This window comes from Melanostigma gelatinosum (genome assembly GCF_949748355.1).
Source record: "Melanostigma gelatinosum genome assembly, chromosome: 8".
Taxonomy (NCBI): domain Eukaryota; kingdom Metazoa; phylum Chordata; class Actinopteri; order Perciformes; family Zoarcidae; genus Melanostigma; species Melanostigma gelatinosum.
The window spans coordinates 13,035,794-13,056,910 of record NC_136641.1 but is presented as its reverse complement, the minus strand read 5'-3'; the positions used below and the strand labels follow the sequence as shown (position 1 = coordinate 13,056,910).

The window sequence follows — 21,117 nt, the reverse complement described above, 5'->3', positions numbered from 1 at the left end:
ATGACTTTTTCATGACTTTTTGCGACATGCTATACTATGACTTTTTTGACATGCTATGCTATGACTTTTTTTGACATGCTATACTATGACTTTTTCATGACTTTTTTCAACATGCTATGACTTTTTTCCGATATGACTTTTAATTACTTTTTAGACAAAAACTATGATGAATTGTTGAGTATTTATGAGGCTTTTTTGACATTCTATATTATGAATTTTTTTTCAACATACTATAGTGTGACTTTTTTGGATAAATATTACAATTAATTGGTCTCCTCATACTGTACTATTTTGACATTCTATATTATGACTTTTTTTCAACATACTATGACTTTTACGGCTTTTTTCGACTTACTAATACAATTACTTTGTATGACTTTTTCTTTGGACATACTTACCATGACTTTTTACGACATAGTTTACCGTGATGTTTTTTGACATTCTTTATTTAGAATTTTTTCCGACATACTGTAGAATGACTTTCATGACTTTTTTCGACATAAAATACAATTGTTTTTGATTCATGAATTCTTAAGACGATTTTTGACATTCTATATTTTTACGTCTTTTTTTCCCACATACTGTACTATGGCTTTTTATTGCTTTTGACAGAAAATACAATTGTTCTCGTCATACTGTACTATTTACGAGTTATATAAATATGCTTTTTATGACAGTATTCTATGACTTTTCAAGACGTTAATGTAACTTCTGACAAACAAAACCATGTTTTTTCCAAAATATTACTCCCTAACTTTTTTTTCAACAGCATACTATCATTCTTTGGACATATTATACCATGACTTATTTTTGACGTACTATGCTGACATTTTTGATATTTTAACAACATACTTCACTAATTATTAATAACTATACTATTTTGTCACACTGTACAATTACTTTTTATGTCAGACTATCCTATGACTTATATTTTCTATAACTTGGGAGTCTTGTCCCTCAAGCCATTACTAAAGGGCACATCACCACTATCAATAGACAGATTATATATATATACATATATATACACATACACACACCTACTTAACAGCCAGCATCAAAACTAGATAGTGCAGTATACGTTTCAGTATATTTTTTGCCAAGGCCCAAATCGGAACTTCCACAAAAAACCTGAAGAAATCAATGAATTGAAGTCATGGATAACTGTAAAAATCAGAGTTCGAGGTGGAGCCCTGGAAGAAAAATACTTATATCAATCTAGATTGAGAGACGACAGGTGATTAAAAACTCAAAAACCTGTTTATTTTACACCGCAATACTAAAATATCTCAATACAGAAAGTGAAAATTCCTGCTGGCATGTTCAATCAGTTGTTTATGTCCCTTTTCAAAATTTCTTGATACATTCCATCCACTTTACAATCAGGATAAACAAAATAACAAAAACATCTCGCCTTGTTGAAAAGCTTTTTGATGACATTGAAAAGAAACCTACCAGATAATACTTCCATAAGTTAACAATGACTGTTACGAGGACAAATAATAAAAGCATTCATTGACAGAAATGCATGTTTCAGATTAAAAGGCAGACTTTGTGTTTCACAAGTTTGGAAAAAAATAAAAATAAGAATGACTGCAGCCAAACTGTAGGTGCAACTTTGGTCCTATTTGTGACATTTGTAGGTATGAACAAATACCTCAGCCCAATTGAGTATGGTCCGCTCTAAATTTGATTACGGGATGGTCCGAGGTTTCTTGCTAGTGAAGTGAAGAAGATCCTTTTCAGGATTAAGGCAGTCGTGCAGCAATTCCATTGTTGGTTTTGGTTTGTGCCGGCCCACCCAACAATGTCTTCAGCTTCTCCATAATTGACTCCAACCTGGATTCTGACGAAAACCTGGGCTGTCCATGTCCGCGGTCCCTATACATGTGAATTAAAGTGTTGGCATTTCAATTAATGTGAAGTCAAAAATAAGTCATTGTCAAGAGTGTATTATAACTAGTCAAATTCAGTTTTATTTCAGACTTCCCTTTGATTCACAAAACATAGAAAAAGCATTCGTAACCACTTCAAACACAAACTTTCAAATGGGAACTTGTCAAACATTCACCACACCAACCTCAAACACGCTTTCAGTGTTTTCCCACACAGACTTCACCAGCACAAAGTCTCATTTTCACACAAAGAGGGTGGTAACAAGGAGAAAATAAAGCACACAACCAGACACAGCATTCACAATAAATCTGACGGCAAGAGAAAGCTACGAAAAGATACAAATACTCATTACGCACTTGACATTTCACTGTTTTTTTAAGAATTAAGGTTGATAGAAATAGATGACAAAAAGCTGAGACCATAGGGATCTCGAGATGCAATAAATGTCCTTGTGATGGCCATTTGGGACACACTCGTACTTGCTTCTTCCTCTCACACTCACAAAGCCACAGGTTCTTCTCAACTCTCGCAGGCATTTGTCTCTTTAAAAAAAAAACAAAAAAAAAAAAAAACATTTCGCACAAACAGTCCTCACACTTCTTTCAGTTTTCTCTCCCGTTCGCTCACTCTCACTCGGTCCAACATCAATCCCACTCATTGATCTTGAAAAGCGACAAGAGCAGACAAGATTTCTACATCCTTTAAAAAGGGGAGAGGAAAAAAAGACAACACCCACCGTCTAACACAGTATATGCAGAGTGAAGCTGTGTTCTTTGATGGCAAAGCATTTACACATGGGAAGAGGGGAATTGATACTGAGATCGGTCGAACATTGCAGCCAATGAGGCGCTTCCTCCCGGGAAATTGGGAAAGAGTTGGTGAACTGCAGAAGAGATTTTCATGAAGGCGTTTCCAAATGACGTCAAAACAAAAAGATGCAATGAACTGCATACAGATATATAATTATACCAAGCTCATTTTACAAGGGGACAATGGGGCTCTCAAGATACTCGTGCGTGTTTATAAATATTTATCTTGCATGCAGTCATCTCTGTTTTAACATTTAAAAACAAAACTAAATGGAGTGTGGGAGGTTCCACTAACAAACTAAACTTTTCACCCATTCAATGAATGACAATCAGTCGCACGCAAGTATAAATCTTCTCTTTTACAAAATAAAAAGGCAGTATATTTTTAATAATAGGAACATAAGATATAAGCAGTTCCCAACTGTATGTATACTTACCAGATTAGCCTAATAGCAAATGAAACGGGCAACTCTAAGCTATCTACACTCCCCAACTAGAAGACTTGGACTCCATAGAGGTGCCAAAGCCAGAGCTGAAGCCACTGCTGGAGGGCGTGTTGGTGCCTGCAGCCCAACCGAGGCTGGCTGAGTTGGGGCTGCTGTAACTGGTGCTGGAGGAGCTATATGTCTGGTCTCGGGTTGTAGGGGCTGTGCCTGCCGTTGTGGTCAGACCCTGCTGGTTAGCCAGCATGCCCATCATTCCCCAACTGCTCTGCAGCGCTGCCTGGGCAGCAGCCACCATTGCTGGGTTTAGACCGAGAGCCCCAAAGTTAACCCCGCTACTACCGCTGCCTAGCCCACCGCGATTACTGCCATAGCCCTGACTGAACCCACCAGCCCCAAACCGCCCTCGATCCATCATTTGCCTACTATTATTGTGTTTGGGCTCAGCGTTGGAGATGTGCACGCTGATGCCCTTGATGATCAAGTCCTCCCCACACAGGGCTTGGGCAACCTGAGAAAGAGGTGAGGAGAAGATAGTCAGTAGTCTTCATTAGACCAGCAATTTATAATCCAACTCGGTCGTTTATGGCGAATCTCACCTGGTCATCGGCAAATGTGACAAATGCAAATGCCCGGAAAGGTTTGGGGATGAAGACGTCGGTGACTTCGCCATACTGCATGAAGTACTGCCTCAGCTCATCGGTTGTCATGTCCTCCGTACAGCGGCCAACAAAGATTTTACGGCTCCGCATGGGCTCATCAGGACACGCCTGAGAGGACAAAGAGGCACAGCAATAAATTAAGAAATATATGGTCGTCGTCTTTTTAAAGTAATACTTCTGACCAACTCAGAATGATTTTCAAAACATTTCATTTGTGAGATGCATTTAAATTGCAACAGATATTTTTGATCCACTGCAATTCAGTGAATGTTTCCTTTCAAATGTTTGAAGTGAAACTAGGAGATAGACGGCAAAAACTGCTGGTTTGTTTTCCAGGTTTGACATAATTTGTAATTGGAAAACAGTTTAGCATTCACCCATAAAACTAAGTTATGACTTTCTCAACAAGACAATTAACTCATTAAAAAAGGGGAATATCGGAGGTTTGGGAGCATTTCGATTGCCTCTCAACATGTCGATTGGCTCACAGCTGACGGTGTCAACAGTGCAAACTACGGTCAAAGTGCTGACAGAGTTTACCTGAGGTGGAACTGGAAGGTGGGTGCTACACTTCTGGGACCAACGCTGTTGGTCGGGACAGCATTATCAGCTGTAAACCGCCATATGAGAGCAGCGCAGCAGGTCATTAAAGCTCTGAATATTAAATACAGCTCTTTCAACATCTTTAATACCTAAAAGCAGAAATCTAGACGATGATCACCAATATCTAATCAACTGACCTTTGACCCAAAGACAATCTGAATATATTTATACCACGAGGTTCACGACTACACTCGCACTACAACAGTACCCAAAATACCTTTGAGTTGGGAAGTTTGCAGTCACACCATCGTCCATCAATCATGTGTCTCTGAGCAATCACTTTGGTTTGTGTCTCATATTCAGTGAACCGGACAAACCCAAACCCTTTGGAGTTGCCAGTCTTTAAATCTCTCTTGACCTGGAGTGAACAGAGGACATGCACAGCTTCATTACAAATTGTAAACAAATCAGAATAATAAGATATCCATATCACACTCTCAGCCTAACACAAAAATGTTCAGAACGAGACGAGATGTCCCTACCTGCACCATGATGACCTCCCCAAAGGTGGTGAAATAATCTTTCAGGTCTTGTTCGCTTGTTTTCCACGGCAGCCCGAGGACAATGAGATCTGACGTCTTCTGAAAGCCCCTTTTCACTTTCACAGCAGAAGCAGCATCTATTTCCTCCATCTTTCTTTTGTTATCTGTGGAGAATAAATAGATACGAGTCACATCAGGAAAATTTGTTTTGTTTTGTTTCGAGGCCACAGTTCATAGACAAATGGAGTAATAAACAGATGAAAATACAAACCCGCTGAGCTCTTTACTGTCTGGTTGTGACAGCAACACACAACGACAAATATACAATACATGACCAGAAAGAAGTAAGAGAACAACATTAGCGCCATCTCTGACTGTAGAACATCTTAATCCATACCATTCACACCAATATGCCATAAACCCACATTATACAGTGCTGGCTTTCAGCAGGGGGGGGGGGGGGGGGGATTGTCCTGTTGAAACAGGGGAGGGCCTTCACTGTTGTCCCAAAGATAGAGCATTAACATTTATCTTAGCTGGAACTAAGGGACCAGACCAAGACTAACACAACAAACCCTACAGAGGCTCTGAACGTCATTTCCACCAACATCTCACCTTTAGGGTAATTGACGACATATACCAGGTTTCCCCAGTCGTTCTCGGGAGCATGCAGGACCCCCTCCACGAGACGGACCCCCCTCATACACTGAGACTCTGGGTTTCTGTATCGCAGCCCGCACGCCCCTGGAAACTGTGCCGCTACCGACGACAGCAAAATAGTCCCATCATCCTCTGAGGGGATCTCCATCGGCTCTTCGTTTTCATCCTCAGCCACACGAATGTACAACTCTGACATGGTCTCTAGATGGTCGCTCGCTGGTCCGAGTAGAAGCAGCTGATGGCGCTAAAGTTAAAGACCGGAATGATGCACACGAGTTTGTAGCGTCGATCTTCGCTTGAGTGTAAACGTTACTTCGGTTTACTGGGGGAAATACAAGGGTAGTCAAACGCAGAACGACAAACTATGTGAAAAACAAACACTCATTAGCTTTCTTCTCCGCTCGCAGCACGCGTAAACACGCTAGTTAGCTAGCTAGCTAACAAGCTAGCAGACTCAAGATGGCTTGAAAAATGAATGACCAGTCAGTTTAGCGCACTGTTCACTATCAACAAATACACGAGTCCTCCGCTTGTCTGCGAGTGTGTAGCTGCAAATTGTACGATTACATCAACATCGACAAATAATCTCGTTCGTTCAGATTTACGTACAAAACCATAAAGACCACATATGATGCAGCAGTACACGGCTAACCTCTGTAACCTCAAGCTAGCTAACAAAATGGCTGCGCACTTTGTAGAGATGACATCATCCAGTTGGGAGGGCACACTGTTAGGTTTTTGTGGGGGATTCCACGAATTAAAATTAGAAACATTAAGTGAATGATTTAACTCCAGGTCACCATTCGCCGTTTCAGTTTTTGTAGACTTATTTTAGATGTTATGTGGTTAAATCAATCAATCATTTCGTGGTCAATAACTTCCAATGGGAAAGATTTAAAGATCGTGGCTCATCCTTTGAAGTCTTATATATAAATTCGCTGAGAGTCTAAACAAAAGGTGCGCACCATGCGCACTGAGAAATTGAAAAAAATGCAGTCAATACGATGCCACCATGATAATTGTGAAATAGTTTTTTAACCGAAATACATGAGTTTAATCCATATTTTTACATTATTTACAAAGCCTTGACAAAAAAGAGGATTTTCAACTGCCTTTAAACCCATTTGTCACACATGCTGGATACAATGATCATTCTTTGGGACTTTTTTGTCATTTACCTTTAAAGTGTTAAAGCAAACACACCTGTGTTTATTCCCCCTCCCCTGTATGGAGTCGCATACCCCAGTGACATCAGTCCACTTACCTACAAATAGGCTATCCGTTCAGACTGCCCACATAAGTTTTCATCAGTGGAAGTGACATGGATCAGATAAGATTGAGCATCCTACTTAGAACTATGTGAGTAGCCTAATGTTGTAAACAAATTGACTGGAACTATTCACAATTTTCAAAATGTAAGTTGACTCCTACCTTCTTTTTTTGTAGTGTTTTACAATGTTTTATCATGAGGAGCGTGCTTTCCATTCAGACAACAGAATGGATTCATACCCCAACAACAAGATTAACAGGTAAATATTTTTTGCTGTGATAAAGAGTGATTTTGAATGGTTTTTCCACATCTCCGAAAATGTTTTCATTTTCAGAAGGAGATGTGGAATGTTTTTCTGAATACATGGAGATGTGGATACACAGTGTGAGGATTGAAGGGTTGGGACTCTGGCTGTCTGGGGCCTTACAGATCCAAGGTAAGACACAATCAATGAAACAAATATTGACATAGATTTAAGATTAAATGCCTTTGACTCAAGTTCTTCTTTCTGTAAGTCAACCTTGCTTCACTGGATCACCTAAACCTCCAGCTGTCTGCCTGTGGATTCTCACTGCACAAAGACACGGACAATAACTTCATTTTTAGAGTCAGTTACACTGGATGTATCGTCCAGCAACGGGTATGTCTGACATATTCAGAAATATCTAATGCATATACACAAACTGTGACATGTTACCTTAGCAGACGGGCCTGGTTATGATAATTCTCTGCCTGCATATTGATTTTTCAGAATGGCTATCACGTCCTGACACTAAATTTGGTGAAAAGGATAAACCGATTCGGGGGAAGACCTCATAGTTTCATGATGAAGTGTCCCGTGGTTTCTGTACTGCCAAGCAGAGAACAAATCCAGTGTGACCCAGAGTTTATTCAGGTTTCTGATGATTGGAGTTCTTCTTATGGTACTTTTCACTGTTTTCATTTTAACCAATTTTGCGTTGTTATTCTGATAAGCTTTGTATGTGTCTGTAGGTGACCAGACAAGTTCCCTATGACAACTGGGACAACGAGGTAGTAATTAAAACCAATCCTTGTGAAATCAGCCCTTTAAAATATGATTGCATTATAAATGTGAACAATTACTGCATGTGTTTGCATGAGAGACAGAAAACAGGCAGAGGGGATCTGTCTGACTGTGTTTTTTGTGTTTGCCTGTCTGGTTATGCATTTCAGTTGCATTGGTCGCTGTCTCTAAGCGATCAACTCATTGTTGCTCTGGAGGATGCTAGCCTGATCCAGATGAACGTTGACATGAGCGGACCAGCCATTACAGTTCAAGGCAGGAGAAGGGATGTCTTGAGCCCTGTCGAAGTAAGAGTATGCAAACAGCATCCTGCCACCTAGTGACCAATGGCAACATTACAACGAAAATTCACTGCGTTACTGTCATTTTGATTAACACAGATATTGGAAAATGAAGGGGAATTCCTGGCCTTGAAGCTGGTCAGTGGTCAGTATGCTTATAGTATGGAAGCTACTTGTCCAAAAGGTGGGTAGCAAGCAGAAAATCACACCTGGAAGTTATTTTTTTTTTTGCCACATCACAAACATTAACATGTTTATACAAGTCACTACTCACTAAGTACTCAGATCCTTTACTGAGGTAAAACTTCCACTACAATGCTTTAAATATACACAATACAAATCCTGCATTCAAACTCCAAATAATTCAAAGTACAGAGGTATTCACAGGAAAATATAGTTAAAGTATGCAAAGTAAGGTAAGTACTGTTTCTGGAGAAAATGGCCCCTGTCAGTGATTGTGATGTGTTTGTATCATGATACATTATATACATTTCCAAGAAGCATTTTCCAGGTGTTACTTCTAACTATAAAGTTGAGTATAAATGCAGTCTTTCCCAAAAGAGAGGGGGGCCTTACATGCTCGATGAGTGATGAAAAGAAGAAAAACAAAGTTCTGTACACAAATTTATTTCACTTTTTGGACTTTTGAAATGGTGGATTATTTCCCCTCGTTGGGGCCTAAACAAGTATTTAAATATAACCATCTGAGAAGTTTAGAGTGGCCTCAACTACACACTGCTCTTTTGTAAGGGGTCACAAGCCAGAAAGGCTGATTGTGTTCATCATATAAACAACATATGAATAAATGCAGTGGAGTAAAAAATATCTAAAATGTATTGAAGTAGAAGTATAAAGTTGCATATCATGGAAATAATCATGTATAAGTACCTCAAAAGTGTACTTGAGTAAATGTACCTCCACCGCTAATCGCACATTTGATCCCTGATGTAAATTTCAGTGACTGCATTCGCACAAGAGGAGACTGTGCTGCACATTTTCAAACGACGTATGGGTTTGACAAAGCGAGGCAGTCGTGACAACGAAGCACTAACAGCCAGTGATGTGTCGGTGAACCAGACAGATCATTTCACTGTGCATGAGACGAGGGAATTTGTGACACTGACCATTACTACAGCCCAAATACTCCAGACCAAGGTTAGTGCTGAAACAACAGTTAGAATTGTTATAACCAGAGTTAATCATCATGGTTTCATGACAGTGTAAAACATCTAAACCAGCTTTTCTTGTTAAAGACCTGCGCAGACAGGAAACAACTCCTGCAGCCATTTTACAGGGTGGATGTTGTGCTCACCTTCAAGGAGACAAATCACAAAATGCACTGGACCATGGAGAACACACTGCCATGCACAGGTGAGTGTGCCGCTGACGATCACAGTAAAACTAAAGTGGTGATTAATTATCTGATGATATTTTGACCACTAGCCATTGAAAAGCTTTTACTGTGGTCACACCGGGCATTGTTGCTCAGTCAATTAGTCATTTAAGCAGCACATTTCACATACAATTTAAAGCAAGATAGAAATTAAAGCAGAAGTAATTGATGGAAAACAAATTCAGAGTTAAAGATCCCCCCCCCCCCCCCCAGACATGTTTGAGGACATCTAAAAAAAAATCCTCTGATTTGAGTCATAATTTGTGTCTGGTATAGTTTTCCCACCGAGAGAAATTCAGCTAACTTGCTACAAATTGACATCGATCCCCTTCCCTCATGAAAAGAAAATCAATGGACATGCAAATATTGTCCATTTCAAAAATGTAACTGCAGGACACAAGATGCCTCTCAAGTCCACTCTCAGCATGTGCACTGAAGGCTCCAAACGTCTATAGCACGCTTGTGTAAGTTGCATATTGGATCATGATTGGCTTCCAAACTAGTTGGCATGGCTCGTAAATCCACATGTTAAAATCAGATTAAAGGGGAACACGGAGACTCTCCCCCGAAACAGAGTAATGTGAAAACAGCCCTCTTGTGTCAAACTCTGAACATACATCATTCTGCAGCTCAAACATCCAGAGAAATTGACAGTAAACAAAACAATTAGTTGAGCGGTGGGAGGGATAACTAGCATGTCAAGTTAGTGGAATAACAACAATACAGGGATCTATTAGTTTATGGAGTTACTACAGGGAAGCTGAGACAGACTATATAAGTGTTGTAATAGAGAAAATTTGTAAAATTGTGCAGATAATCCTGACTCCTTAATTGTCAGATAAAAAGCCTCGTTGTTATATTATTATTAAATAATTTTAAGAAATGTCGGGTAATAAATATTGCTCATGGATATCATTTCACCGTTACTAAAATGATGCAATCCTACTTCCACAGCCAGGCCTGCTGGTTCACACATCACATCCTCTCCCGTCCCAAACACCACAGCCCCGTCAACGCTCAACTTTCAACACGAGAGATTAAATACAGAACAGCCGTTGGACCACCTAAATGAGACGGCTCCATTCGGAGAGATGACTGCAGAGCTTTCCTCAGCTAATGCACCTCATACACAGAAGGAGGCCCGCAGCTTTAATTTCGACACTGGTGAGAGTCAGAGTGGAAATCTGTCCTCTGTATTCGACAGAGACAACGTTGCTTCCATTAATGCCACTGAAATAAACATTTTTGGATTCTCTAGAGCTCCTTGAGTCACCAGCCACAGCTGACCCATCAGAAACATCTGTTCTTACAACGGTTCAACTTGAACAAGAGTCCCAACAATTAAACACAACCAGTGGGAATGAAGAGCAGCGAAAGCAGAGAGGGCTGGAGTGGATTTGGGAGGATTAGAAACCTGACAGAAACAACGTTATCTGGATTCTGGAAGCAAACAACTTTTTCCAGCATGTGTCTTTTCAGGCATCAGCTTAGCAAACTTTTGCATAATTCATATCACAAAAATAGAGAAGGACTCACATTGTCAAATTCAAATCCATGTTACCCATCATTAAAAACTTTATATGGTTTATCTCATTTCATTTCCTTAGTTTTGTGTTTTCTAAGTCACTCTAAACTTCAAATGCAGTTCCACCATCGTGACAACACTTGCCTGAAGGCGTTTGGATTCACTTCTGTTTTTTTAATTGTCAGTGGTGCCACGTGCTGCACGTCTGTTTGCAGTCTTGAAAGGTGATGCTGTGGTCAGTCAGCGCTGTGAAGGTTGATTATACAAGCAAAAAAAAAAGAAGGCCCGACCTCTGCCAGCCGTTGCCTGAGGGTGGATATTATCCAGACGCAGACAAGGCAGGCGTTTAATAAACATGTCTCTATCCGAGCACCACAACAAGCTGACGAAGAGAAGACCCTGCAATTGTTACAGCTGATGCCACCTTCTAGAGCAGCTTTGTGTTAGAGAAGCTCATAATAAAGATTGGATTTTCAACACAGAATATCTGATTGTCAATGATGAAGCAAAGACTTTCAGATGGTTTGTTTTTCTTAAAATTGACTGTTTACAATTTATTTTTTTCTTTTCTTCTACTTTTTCAAAAAAGCTGCTGTGGTGTTGGTTTATCTGTTTTTGCTGCAGTATGCTGAACCAACAGGAGAGGGCACTATTGCATATGTTTTTAGAAATGTTTCTCTGGATGGGCTGGCAGCCTGCTTGCAGATGCTCATTTTGAAATGAACCAGCTTTACAGATACACTTCAAATTTTCATCTTGAAGTTGCTTTGTGTCAGCACTGACAGTTGAGCTGTATGTGAGACATGAATTACCACCAAGCAATTCAAAATGTAGTCGAAAGGGAAGTCTACTTTAATTTGGGCCTCATCTCTGATACATTTACAATGATAAATGATGAAGTTTATTAGTTGCTTTGAATATGACAACACAAAATCACAGGAATGAACCAGATTATTTTGAAGATTATTGGGAAGATGTTTCATTTTTGCGTCCACCCTTTTTTCACCTTTTATTATTGTGACCTCCTGGTATGCACCAAAGCGTCTGTAAATGATAACAGTGCAGTGTTACGCAGTTACATGCATCATATACAATGGGCTGTGGGGCAGAACATCTAAACTTCCTTGTGCCTTTGGTCCCCATCTGCTCAGTGAACTTATGAGCAGGAAATGGAATGAGTGGTGCAAAAAACCCGCCAACATCCCCGGTTCTTTCATGTGGCCTCTCTCGGTCATTACCCTATCTCTGCCGACTGTTAACTGTCTTTACAAAGTTAAAAATTCCTTTCATGTTTCACTGTTTCTCTTTTTGTTTTAATTTCAGTCAGAGCATATGGTTTGCACATCTGGGAGATGCTAAGCATGGTGGCACCCAACCTCCACACACCCTGCTTCTGTGAAGTGATCCATATATGGTCTTCATTGTTATTGCTCATAATCACTCATCATTATTATAAACAAGCCTTGTCTTGATTGGCTGCTTTGAATTTGCTGTCTAAATAATGTGAGCTTCCAGTATTTCAAACAAACGCCACACATTTGGGTGATTTTATTCAGAGCTCTGAAACATCATGAAGGCATCTTTCTTCACTCTATCCTGCAACTGAATTTACCACCTCTGATTAATCCCAGTCTCCTTACATGACCATTTGTGGGTGTCATCTGTTCTTGAAACCAGGAACACTCTCTGGAGACATTTCTTGCGTGACCTACGTGTTTTCTCTGATTAGATCTTTCCCAACGTTCTGCAGAAACCCTCTATGGGGGTGCAAAAACAAAATATTTCACGTAAACGCTCAGTGTTGTCAGACCAAAGTCGTCTAACAACAAGACTGAGTCGCAAACTGTGCAGCTTCTACCATGTGACCACAAACAAGCAATCAGATCTGATCAGGAAATTTGATAAGTGCATCTCATCCCAGCCCATTTGAGAATAACCACATTTGATCCTACATAATAGAAAGAGAGTGTCATTAACTGACTGGTAATTTAATGACACCAAAATGAAGTTAAAATTACTATTGTGGACAATTTTGGGTCATTAAATGCCACTTCAGCAGCATCCTCTGCTCTCCAAATACCGGCTCTCAGTGCCACGTTTTGGCAAGGCAGACGGGATTTCGTGCCACTGGAGAGATGTGGGGAAGATGACGGGGAGGAAGGCTATGTGTGGCTTTGAGTGGTTTGCTGGGCCTCTTCATCTCGCTCGGCGGGTAATTACAGAATCATGGGTGAACCACGCATGTAACCACGGTTACGCTGCACAGTAGCAGATGTGCTCATGACATTATCCAGGACCAGAGCAAAAGGTAAATAAAAACAGATGCAGCTGGTTGCTACGGACCTTCGCCAAACTTGCGTATACCCCTAATTGTTCCCATGTGGGCCTGCTGAGCTGGAGTAATGAAAGGGGCGGGTATGCCCTGTTTAAGATACGCCCGTGTTTCTCAACGGGAGAAATTTATGAATGGGACAACGGGCCTCTGATGGTGGTTGTGGCGGCATGTGTTTATATGTGTGTTCATGTGTGTCTGGCATTCAATGGAGGGGCAATACCATCAGTAGAAGTGCAGTTTCTTTCATTCTCTCATCATTTTCTTCTTTTTTTCTGAGGACAAAGCATGACTCCTGTCCTCTAGCCCTTCTGCATGCATCCCCACGGGCGTAAAGGCCTACTGGTCTTGATGCTTTCTTTGTCAAACCATGCCTGGAAGTGTGTGCGTGACACTGCACAATGTGTCATGCAGGCCAGATGAAATATTGAGGAAGGGGCTCGATTTCAGTGACATCCTGTCTTTGCGCGACATCTGATTAGTGTACGCAGCCTGCACAGGGGCTAAGATCTGCTGTGGTGAGTGATTGTGTGTGTGTGTGTGTGTGTTCAGGTTTATTTGTTGCAGTGTACTGTAATGACACACGGGTAACATGAAGAGGAGGCCTCAGGTTGGACCTGAAATTCCTAATTTGGCTTGTTTTGAGAGTCCAATAAACAATTTCTTGCATCTTTTGTGTTGCTTCCGTTTAGATGTTGTCTTCTTTTTGACAACATGCACACACACACACACACGCACACACACACACACACACACATTTTACACTATGAAGCTCGCTGCCAGCAGTGCATGCCTCCTCTCTCTCTCGCTCTCTCTCGCTCTCTCTCTCGCTCTCTCTCTCTCTCTCTCTCTCTCTCATTAACCGCAACTGTCAGATCCTCCAGATGAGGAGCAATTAAGCCAGATAATAAACACTCGCCATCAATTCCTGTTTGTTGATGTTGTTGTTGTTGTTGATGTCGACGAGCTGGGGGCTCCTCTCCTGCCACCTTAGTGCTAACTAGTACTTGAGTAACACACGAGAGTAGCAAGGGTAGAGTCCTTTATAACACCGAAAAAGGCCTCTACCTGCTGCGTGTATGGCAACGGCAGGCTGATAATAAAAAAGTCAGTGTGAATGTTAACAATTGGATCCTAATCAGACACAGCTCACAGAGGCTGCTCTTTTATCCCCAGGCTTCACAGAAAAGGCAAACAAAGCGCTGCAAACTGTCAAGATAAAACACTACTTGGGATTGGTCGTGTGTTAGGGCTTCTTAAAGGGCAGTAATCTTGCCGTGCGCTGCTTCCTGAGACGGCGTGCCGTAAAGACCCCTGTGTTTGCTCTTGTATTGGAGTGATAAGGCCGCTCCTCATCACGCCTCGCTTCTGACGAGGCTCGTCTCCCCTGACGATGAGACGAAGGGGCCGTGTTGGGGGGGGGGGGACAGAGAGGGCAGCCATTGAGGTTTTGTTTATAGATGAACAAGTGATGACAGAAAAGGGGTTCCAAATGAAAGTTGAACTTGAAGTTAGAGGAACATCCTGATTCTCAGAGTCCCATTTTAATGTTAAAAGAGTAATCTTTTGACACCCACAACAGATGACACCCACAAACATGTAAGTAGACTGCTTTAAACCACCTTTTCACATATGCAGTAGTACCCTCCAAAAACTTGTAAACTTGTGTAAAATCCCTTTTAATGTCCACTTGTTTGATACTTTTTTAAATTGTTTTAAAGTGATGACCTGGATTTGTTCAAATGAGATGAACTGTAGTTGACCTCAAGAGTAAGGCAAATGTGCATGTTCACTCTTGATTGTTCAACTCGTAAAAAAAATAAAAGGGGGCCTGGGATGGTTTTCCACTTAAATTTGAAGGGCGGACAAAGCATTCTTAGGAATTTAAAGACAATACCCTTTCTTTCAAAGGCTATAAAAACATGTATACAGCTGTACAAGGAGTTTCCTGACCCAAAGGCAAAATATGGTGTCAGATATTCCTATTACTAATCAGGATGCCGTGGCCTGGAAAGTAATGTACAAGATGAAACTGTGGCCTGTTCAAAAAAAGCTGAAAAATGTGATCCAATTTCCCTTTCTCCATGGAAAAGTAGATGTGGCCTCTTGTGTTGAAACTATATTTCCCTCAAAAACACTGAGAACTAAACAAAATTGACAGTGTTGGATTTATTGTCTTCTGCTCTTTTGTCTTCGGCCGCCACTGTTTGTGCCTTTGCCATGGAAACGGTGAGGTTATTTATCTTTACCACGCTTTTACAATAACGTCCCTTTCCTGACCAAACAACAGAGGAAATATCAGGTCAAGCCTCTTCCCCCTTCTAACGATCAGGTCAATTCAGCCTCAGACGGCTCATGCACATTCACACGTGTGTCCAGACAAAGGCACGCTATTGATGAGAAACGTACAGTTTGTGATTAAGATTTCCGTCTTGTTAGTGTGTGAATGCTTTTTTTAGACCTCTTGTGTCTAAATGGTAAAGGGAAAGGGAGGAGATGGTTTTTCTATTAATGCTCTGCCTGTTGGGAAGCTACAAAATGGCTTAAGGCAGAAACACTAGATGGAGACAGAGAAAACTGACTCCCAGGTGACAATACAGTTCACAGTGTTTAAAACATTGGAGAAGCACACACACACACAAAGAAAAACATATTGTCTTTATTCATTTGCAAATCCTCTTTTGGGTACATAATTAACAAGTCTCTCACAGATTATTCAGAAGAAGCTTCTATTATGCAGAAATCTGGAATAATGTACTTGCTCTGAGAGATGTGCTCTCCCTCTTCACAGGATACATCTAATAATATACTTTTCTCAGATAAAATGTGCTCTGTGCAGTCATCTGCGAACATCTTGCAAACCCTGTGACTTGTGTATACTCCAGTATTTCTAGCTGTCCGGAGCTGTCCTCTGTCTTAGCATGGGGGAGACGAGCAATTCCTCCTTTTAAGGAACTGTTGTCATGAAAGTTGCCGAGAGTATATACAGACTACTTTCCTCAATCCACACAAACAGTGCTGATAATAGAGGAAACTGACAATTTAGATGAGGAGCAAAAGGCATAAAAGCATGAGGTGCGCAGAAAGTGCATGTCACAATTAAATTACTTAACGGGTGGACGTCCCACGAGAGATCACATGAAATTTACATCAAGAGTCACTGTAATAAAGACTTTGTAAAACTTACATTGGAATTCAATTAGAGTGTTGAATGCATAACCAAAGCCGTGAAAAATGAACTCATTGGGGGTCCCTTTTCATTACTGCCCTCAGGCAAAAGAGACCATTAATTTAATACATTCCATGTTTTTTCACATGAGCATTTTTAAGTTAGTGCACATTTCCGTCCTAATGTATCTAATACAAAGAGAGAGCCTGCCAAAGACTGCATTATACAAGAAGCAAAGCACCCCACCCCTATCCCCCCTCTTCAGTTGTTACCTTGAGTAGTCAGACCACTTTCAATCAGTCAAGCTTGAAAAACGACCCGGCCCTAAAAAAACAAAACAACAAAAGAAGAAATTATGATATTGTTTTATTGATTCATAGTGCGGTGAATATTCCTGTACTGCAGGTGCCGCCCCTGGCACAGAGGTACACACAATGGCGCTGACTTTGACTGTTAACAGTTAAACGCCACGTCTTAATTAAGATATTACTGTTTTATCTCAGAACAGTGGATCTGCACCCTTCAGTCAACCACAAAGCCAAAACAAAACAGGGACCCCTTCAGATGTCCCACCCTTAAGGGGAGTGCTAATTAAAAGACGATTTCATTAACTGTTCCGGCTTGGTAAATATAAGTTTACAAGGGGTCAATAGACTTTACAACGCATAATGATTTGGAATGTAATTACTGCGTAAAGGGAGCCTTGATAATACCTTCAAAATAAAACAAAGCTGTTTGTCGGTCCAACACTGACCCACCATGTCAGTCTTGGTGAACAGAGCTCAGAGGGCAGGTCATGTTAGCTGCTATCAACTTGATGCACCAACAGTTTATCAACCTCTTTTGCACCTTTATACGGCACACATGGCTGCCGTTTGGTGAGCGGCTGGGGAGCCACAATAAACCACAGGCTCTAATACTTTAGTTCAGTCTAGTTGCAGACAGGTGAGGTAATTACAAGCTCGATGATATTATCTATAACATTGCTCTTCTGCAAATAGAATTAGCTGTAAATGCTCAAACACCCTTTAAATATCATTTAATTATCACATTGCAGGAGTGAAAAGAGTTTAACTTTTCCAGCATTTTTATAATTGCTTGTTTTCATGCTGAGAGAGAAAACACAGATTTCCACGTGTAGAAATCAGCTTGAATTGTACATGCTGTCGTCTTTTTATTTTTACTCCTGTTGTTTTTCCAGTTATGCACACACGGGCTGCTAATTAAATCAGCCCATAGAACAATGCGATATATATAGTCAAGAATTCCTTTAATTACTGGTTGCAAACAGCAATGCTACATGTGAAAAGTCATGAACACGTATCTTTTTTAAGATAAAGATGAGAATGACACTGAAGCCAGTCTGGCTGTGTGCAAGTAAAACAGGGGGGGGGGGGGGGGGAACATGTATTATTCATTGAAAAACTGTGAATGTTAGTGCTTCTTTTCCTTGTTTCAGCACGCATTTTTCCATTTGTCTTGTGATGCTGAATTTTTAACCTTTTCCCCACATCGCATTGATGTTGCATATAATTAGTGACTTTGCCGCAAAATCACTTCTGACACCACTGTGTTCACAAATTAGAATACTTCAGATAGGGGAAATTCAGCTGGGAGAATGGGGCCAGAACGAGTATGAGAGTAGTCTAAATATTATATGCACTGCCCCGGAAAAGTGACAAAATCATTTGAATTAACAGAAAAGATGAGAAAGCTAATTGAAAACTCTTGGTTTATTTATATACGTTTAGAAAGCTCATCGTGTTTTCAAGCAGGATGTGCCCTCCACAAACACGGCACTACTACGCAGAAAAAGAGCAGGAAATGCTGAAGTGCATATTTGATTTATTTATTTTCACCCAGACGGATACTCAGAGCTTTATACAGATTTTGCCATTTGGAGGTTGAAATAATGGATGGGGCGCTCATCCATTTTTAATTCCTCCATGTTGTGTGAGGGGTAAACATGCTGTTTGAGATGTCTTTTCTCTGCTGAACTGTGTTTTCTCATTGTGAGACTGTGTATCGGCAGCAAAAACTAGTCACGAAAGTGCATAAAGTGTATTGCAGCAAGTCTTTGAGGGTGCCCTTCCAATGTTGCTGATTATCCAAAAGCCACTAATTTCTGAAGAGCAAAAAAAACAACCCAAAAAAACAGTTTGCATGCGGTTCTCTTTGTCTCATTATGCTGGATATGTATGTGTACGGATTCAATGACGGTTGTGATTTTCCTTTAATTAATTTGTAGTGATCTAAGGACAGGGATCGCTGTTGACACACCATCCACCCTGTGGGAAGTTATTCTGCGAGTAATACAGTACAACAGCTCTCAGTTTGGACCCAGACACCAGCCTACAGATCCGCTGATAATTTGGAATCATTTTTAATAAGTCGTAATTACACAGAGGGTCTGATTGTGCTCTGCAGCCCTTGAAAATGAAATATGTTACATTGGGGCTTGATGGTAAAGGATATTGCTTGCCGTTCATACATAATTGAGTGATCTTGAATGTCAAACCAGTGGGAGAAAATGCAACAGAAGCAACAGTACACCTCACCACAAAACTACACAGCATCCTCTCCACTCTGAGGCAGCCAACAGAGGGGAACATGTGTTATGTGGTGTACCAAAGTGCCCGAAGGAGGTGTACATTGACAGGTTTTATATTCAAGAGTGCTTTTCCCAAACTGCTGCTCTTTTAAGTAACTCCTGTTTTTTTTCGGCAGCCAACTTCCTTTTTCGGGACCAAATCGTGTGTTTCACCCCCGATCGACTATTAAATTAGCAGAAAAAGAGCATTTTTTCCATTTCATTTTAAAGGGAAGCTTAGATGATAAAAGATGTAAATGTCCGCGTCCTTATTTCCGCTGGTCTTTTTCTCTCTGATGGAGGGTGGAGGTCTGGCAGGAGAGTAACTTGTCTGCATGAAGATAACCTGACTTTGTTGGTAAATGAAATACACAAGAGCTCTGGGATGGAAGCTTTTTATTTCCTCCTGCTCTTTATAGATAAATGATTTGCTGTCTCCTGAGCAAAGAGCCATCTTTATATTTTTGACGTTTTCTTGTTTAATGTGTTGTATGTTTCATACTGCCTGTCTTTATGCTCTGCCTTTTTGCAAATTCTTTTAAAGCCCAAATGCAGTTATTGATGCCCTGCCTCTTGTACATTATGCATTATTTGTTAGTAAGTACCATTTTTGCATATTGACGGTAATAAGAAAATGCATGTATGGAAATTCGAATATAAATTGACTTATATGTATAGGCTTAGACTGTGCTCAGTAAGCTATTCTGCAAATAATATATAGTTCTCCGTGCCGCTAATCCTGACGAGCAGTCTTAAAGACTGCCAGCTCCAAGGAGACAAAAAAAACAACCCGGGCCTTTAGCTTTTAAAGACTTTTATCTTATATTACAGGAATGACAAACTGTGCCTCTTTCTAAGGCTTTTATGCTTTGTTTCAAGAGGGGGAAGAGAGATGCATGAGGAGACGAAGGGTGATATTGATAAGGATGGAAGGTGCAGAGGAGTGTACTCCAGTGTAATGCAGCTTTATGATGCCCTTTTTCATTTAGCATGAATGGTTTTTATGATTCCATTTCTTGGGCGAACAGGGATGAAAGAGGACTGAGGGGTTGAAGCAGACAGAGGACACATCGAAGCCATTGAAAAACACTTTGCCGTCTTCATCGCCAGCACAATGAAACCCTTTCACTCAAAATGTCTCTACTAACCTCAATCATTGAATGTCGAAAATAGATATTCAGGCAAAACTGTGAATGAACGTGGTTGTGAGCTGAATGTGTTTCCCTGCAAACAGCTATATGAAGTATTCTCCCCTCTTTACCAATTTGCACATTTTGGTGATGTAGTTTTTTGCCTTATTATCAGATTTTCTTTGTCTTGAATCTCTAGAATGTAGCAAAATATATGTTTGTCTATCAGATTTAACACACTGAGCAGTGGCGTTCAGATCCTTTACTTAATCAATACCACAATGTAGAAACATGTTACAGATTTAATTTAAGAATAGAATAGAAAGCTTTTCGGCCTCAATAATATGGACACTAATTCCTTGGTTCGATGAACATTTTTACAGTTTTTCAGTATTGAAGTGTCAAAGAATAAGTAGCATAAATAAAGGAAATACTAAATTAAATAACTTCAAAATGAAGCTTGAAGGGACAGTTTGGATTTTTTTGAAGTGGGGCTGTATGAGGTAGGCTACTTATAGTCAGTGTATTACAGTACATGACGGTCGGCATGTCCCCATGAGTACCAGCATGTGACCAAAGCAATCTACTGCCAAGATCAGTTCGATTGTTGGTGTTATTGTGGGACTTTGGTGAATCCGAACTAACCCTTTAAAAAAACAAAGTCACACAACAACACAAACGAACTAACCAATCGAGGCAGGGGAGGACCAGCAGTTTCTATGTTATACGAGGTAAACATTTTGTCAAGCTTGTGGCTTGGATGAGTGCACAGATAACGGCTTCACTTCCCTGTCGGAAAGGGTTTTCTAATGGCAAGGTAAAGCGGTGAA

General features: G+C 40.5%; 2 protein-coding genes across 5 annotated transcripts; one reads left to right on the top strand and one right to left on the bottom strand.

Moving 5' to 3' along the window:
- Positions 1-1,243: 1,243 nt before the first annotated feature.
- tardbpa (TAR DNA binding protein a) lies at positions 1,244-6,213 on the bottom strand. 4 transcript variants are annotated; one of them, XR_013772215.1, is made up of 7 exons: positions 5,508-6,213; positions 4,893-5,056; positions 4,628-4,768; positions 3,745-3,915; positions 3,536-3,656; positions 2,630-2,776; positions 1,244-1,878 (listed from the first exon to the last, which is right to left on the bottom strand). XR_013772215.1 is itself a non-coding variant. In XM_079274480.1 (6 exons), the coding sequence occupies exons 1-6, from the start codon at positions 5,746-5,748 to the stop codon at positions 2,682-2,684; spliced, it is 933 nt and encodes a 310-aa protein (XP_079130606.1). In that variant the 5' UTR covers positions 5,749-6,213; the 3' UTR covers positions 1,244-2,681. The 4 variants fall into 4 exon arrangements, 3 of the variants coding, with proteins under 3 accessions (XP_079130606.1, XP_079130607.1, XP_079130605.1); XM_079274480.1 differs by having other exon boundaries at positions 1,244-2,776; XM_079274481.1 differs by having other exon boundaries at positions 1,244-2,776; positions 3,572-3,656.
- Positions 6,214-7,140: 927 nt separating this feature from the next.
- ciroz (ciliated left-right organizer protein containing ZP-N domains) lies at positions 7,141-8,340 on the top strand (the record flags this gene model as incomplete). Its single annotated transcript, XM_079273110.1, has 6 exons — positions 7,141-7,258; positions 7,338-7,462; positions 7,574-7,717; positions 7,816-7,854; positions 8,017-8,154; positions 8,248-8,340. The coding sequence occupies 6 exons, from the start codon at positions 7,141-7,143 to the stop codon at positions 8,338-8,340; spliced, it is 657 nt and encodes a 218-aa protein (XP_079129236.1).
- Between the last annotated feature and the right edge of the window lie 12,777 nt (positions 8,341-21,117).

Coding starts and splice junctions, on each gene's coding strand:
- tardbpa (XM_079274479.1), bottom strand. CDS start 5,748: ATGTCAGAGTTGTACATTCGTGTGGCTGAGGATGAAAACGAAGAGCCG. Junction 5,057..5,507: donor TGTCGTCAATTACCCTAAAG/GTGAGATGTTGG, acceptor TATTCTCCACAG/ATAACAAAAGAAAGATGGAG. Junction 3,657..3,744: donor TCACATTTGCCGATGACCAG/GTGAGATTCGCC, acceptor CCTCTTTCTCAG/GTTGCCCAAGCCCTGTGTGG.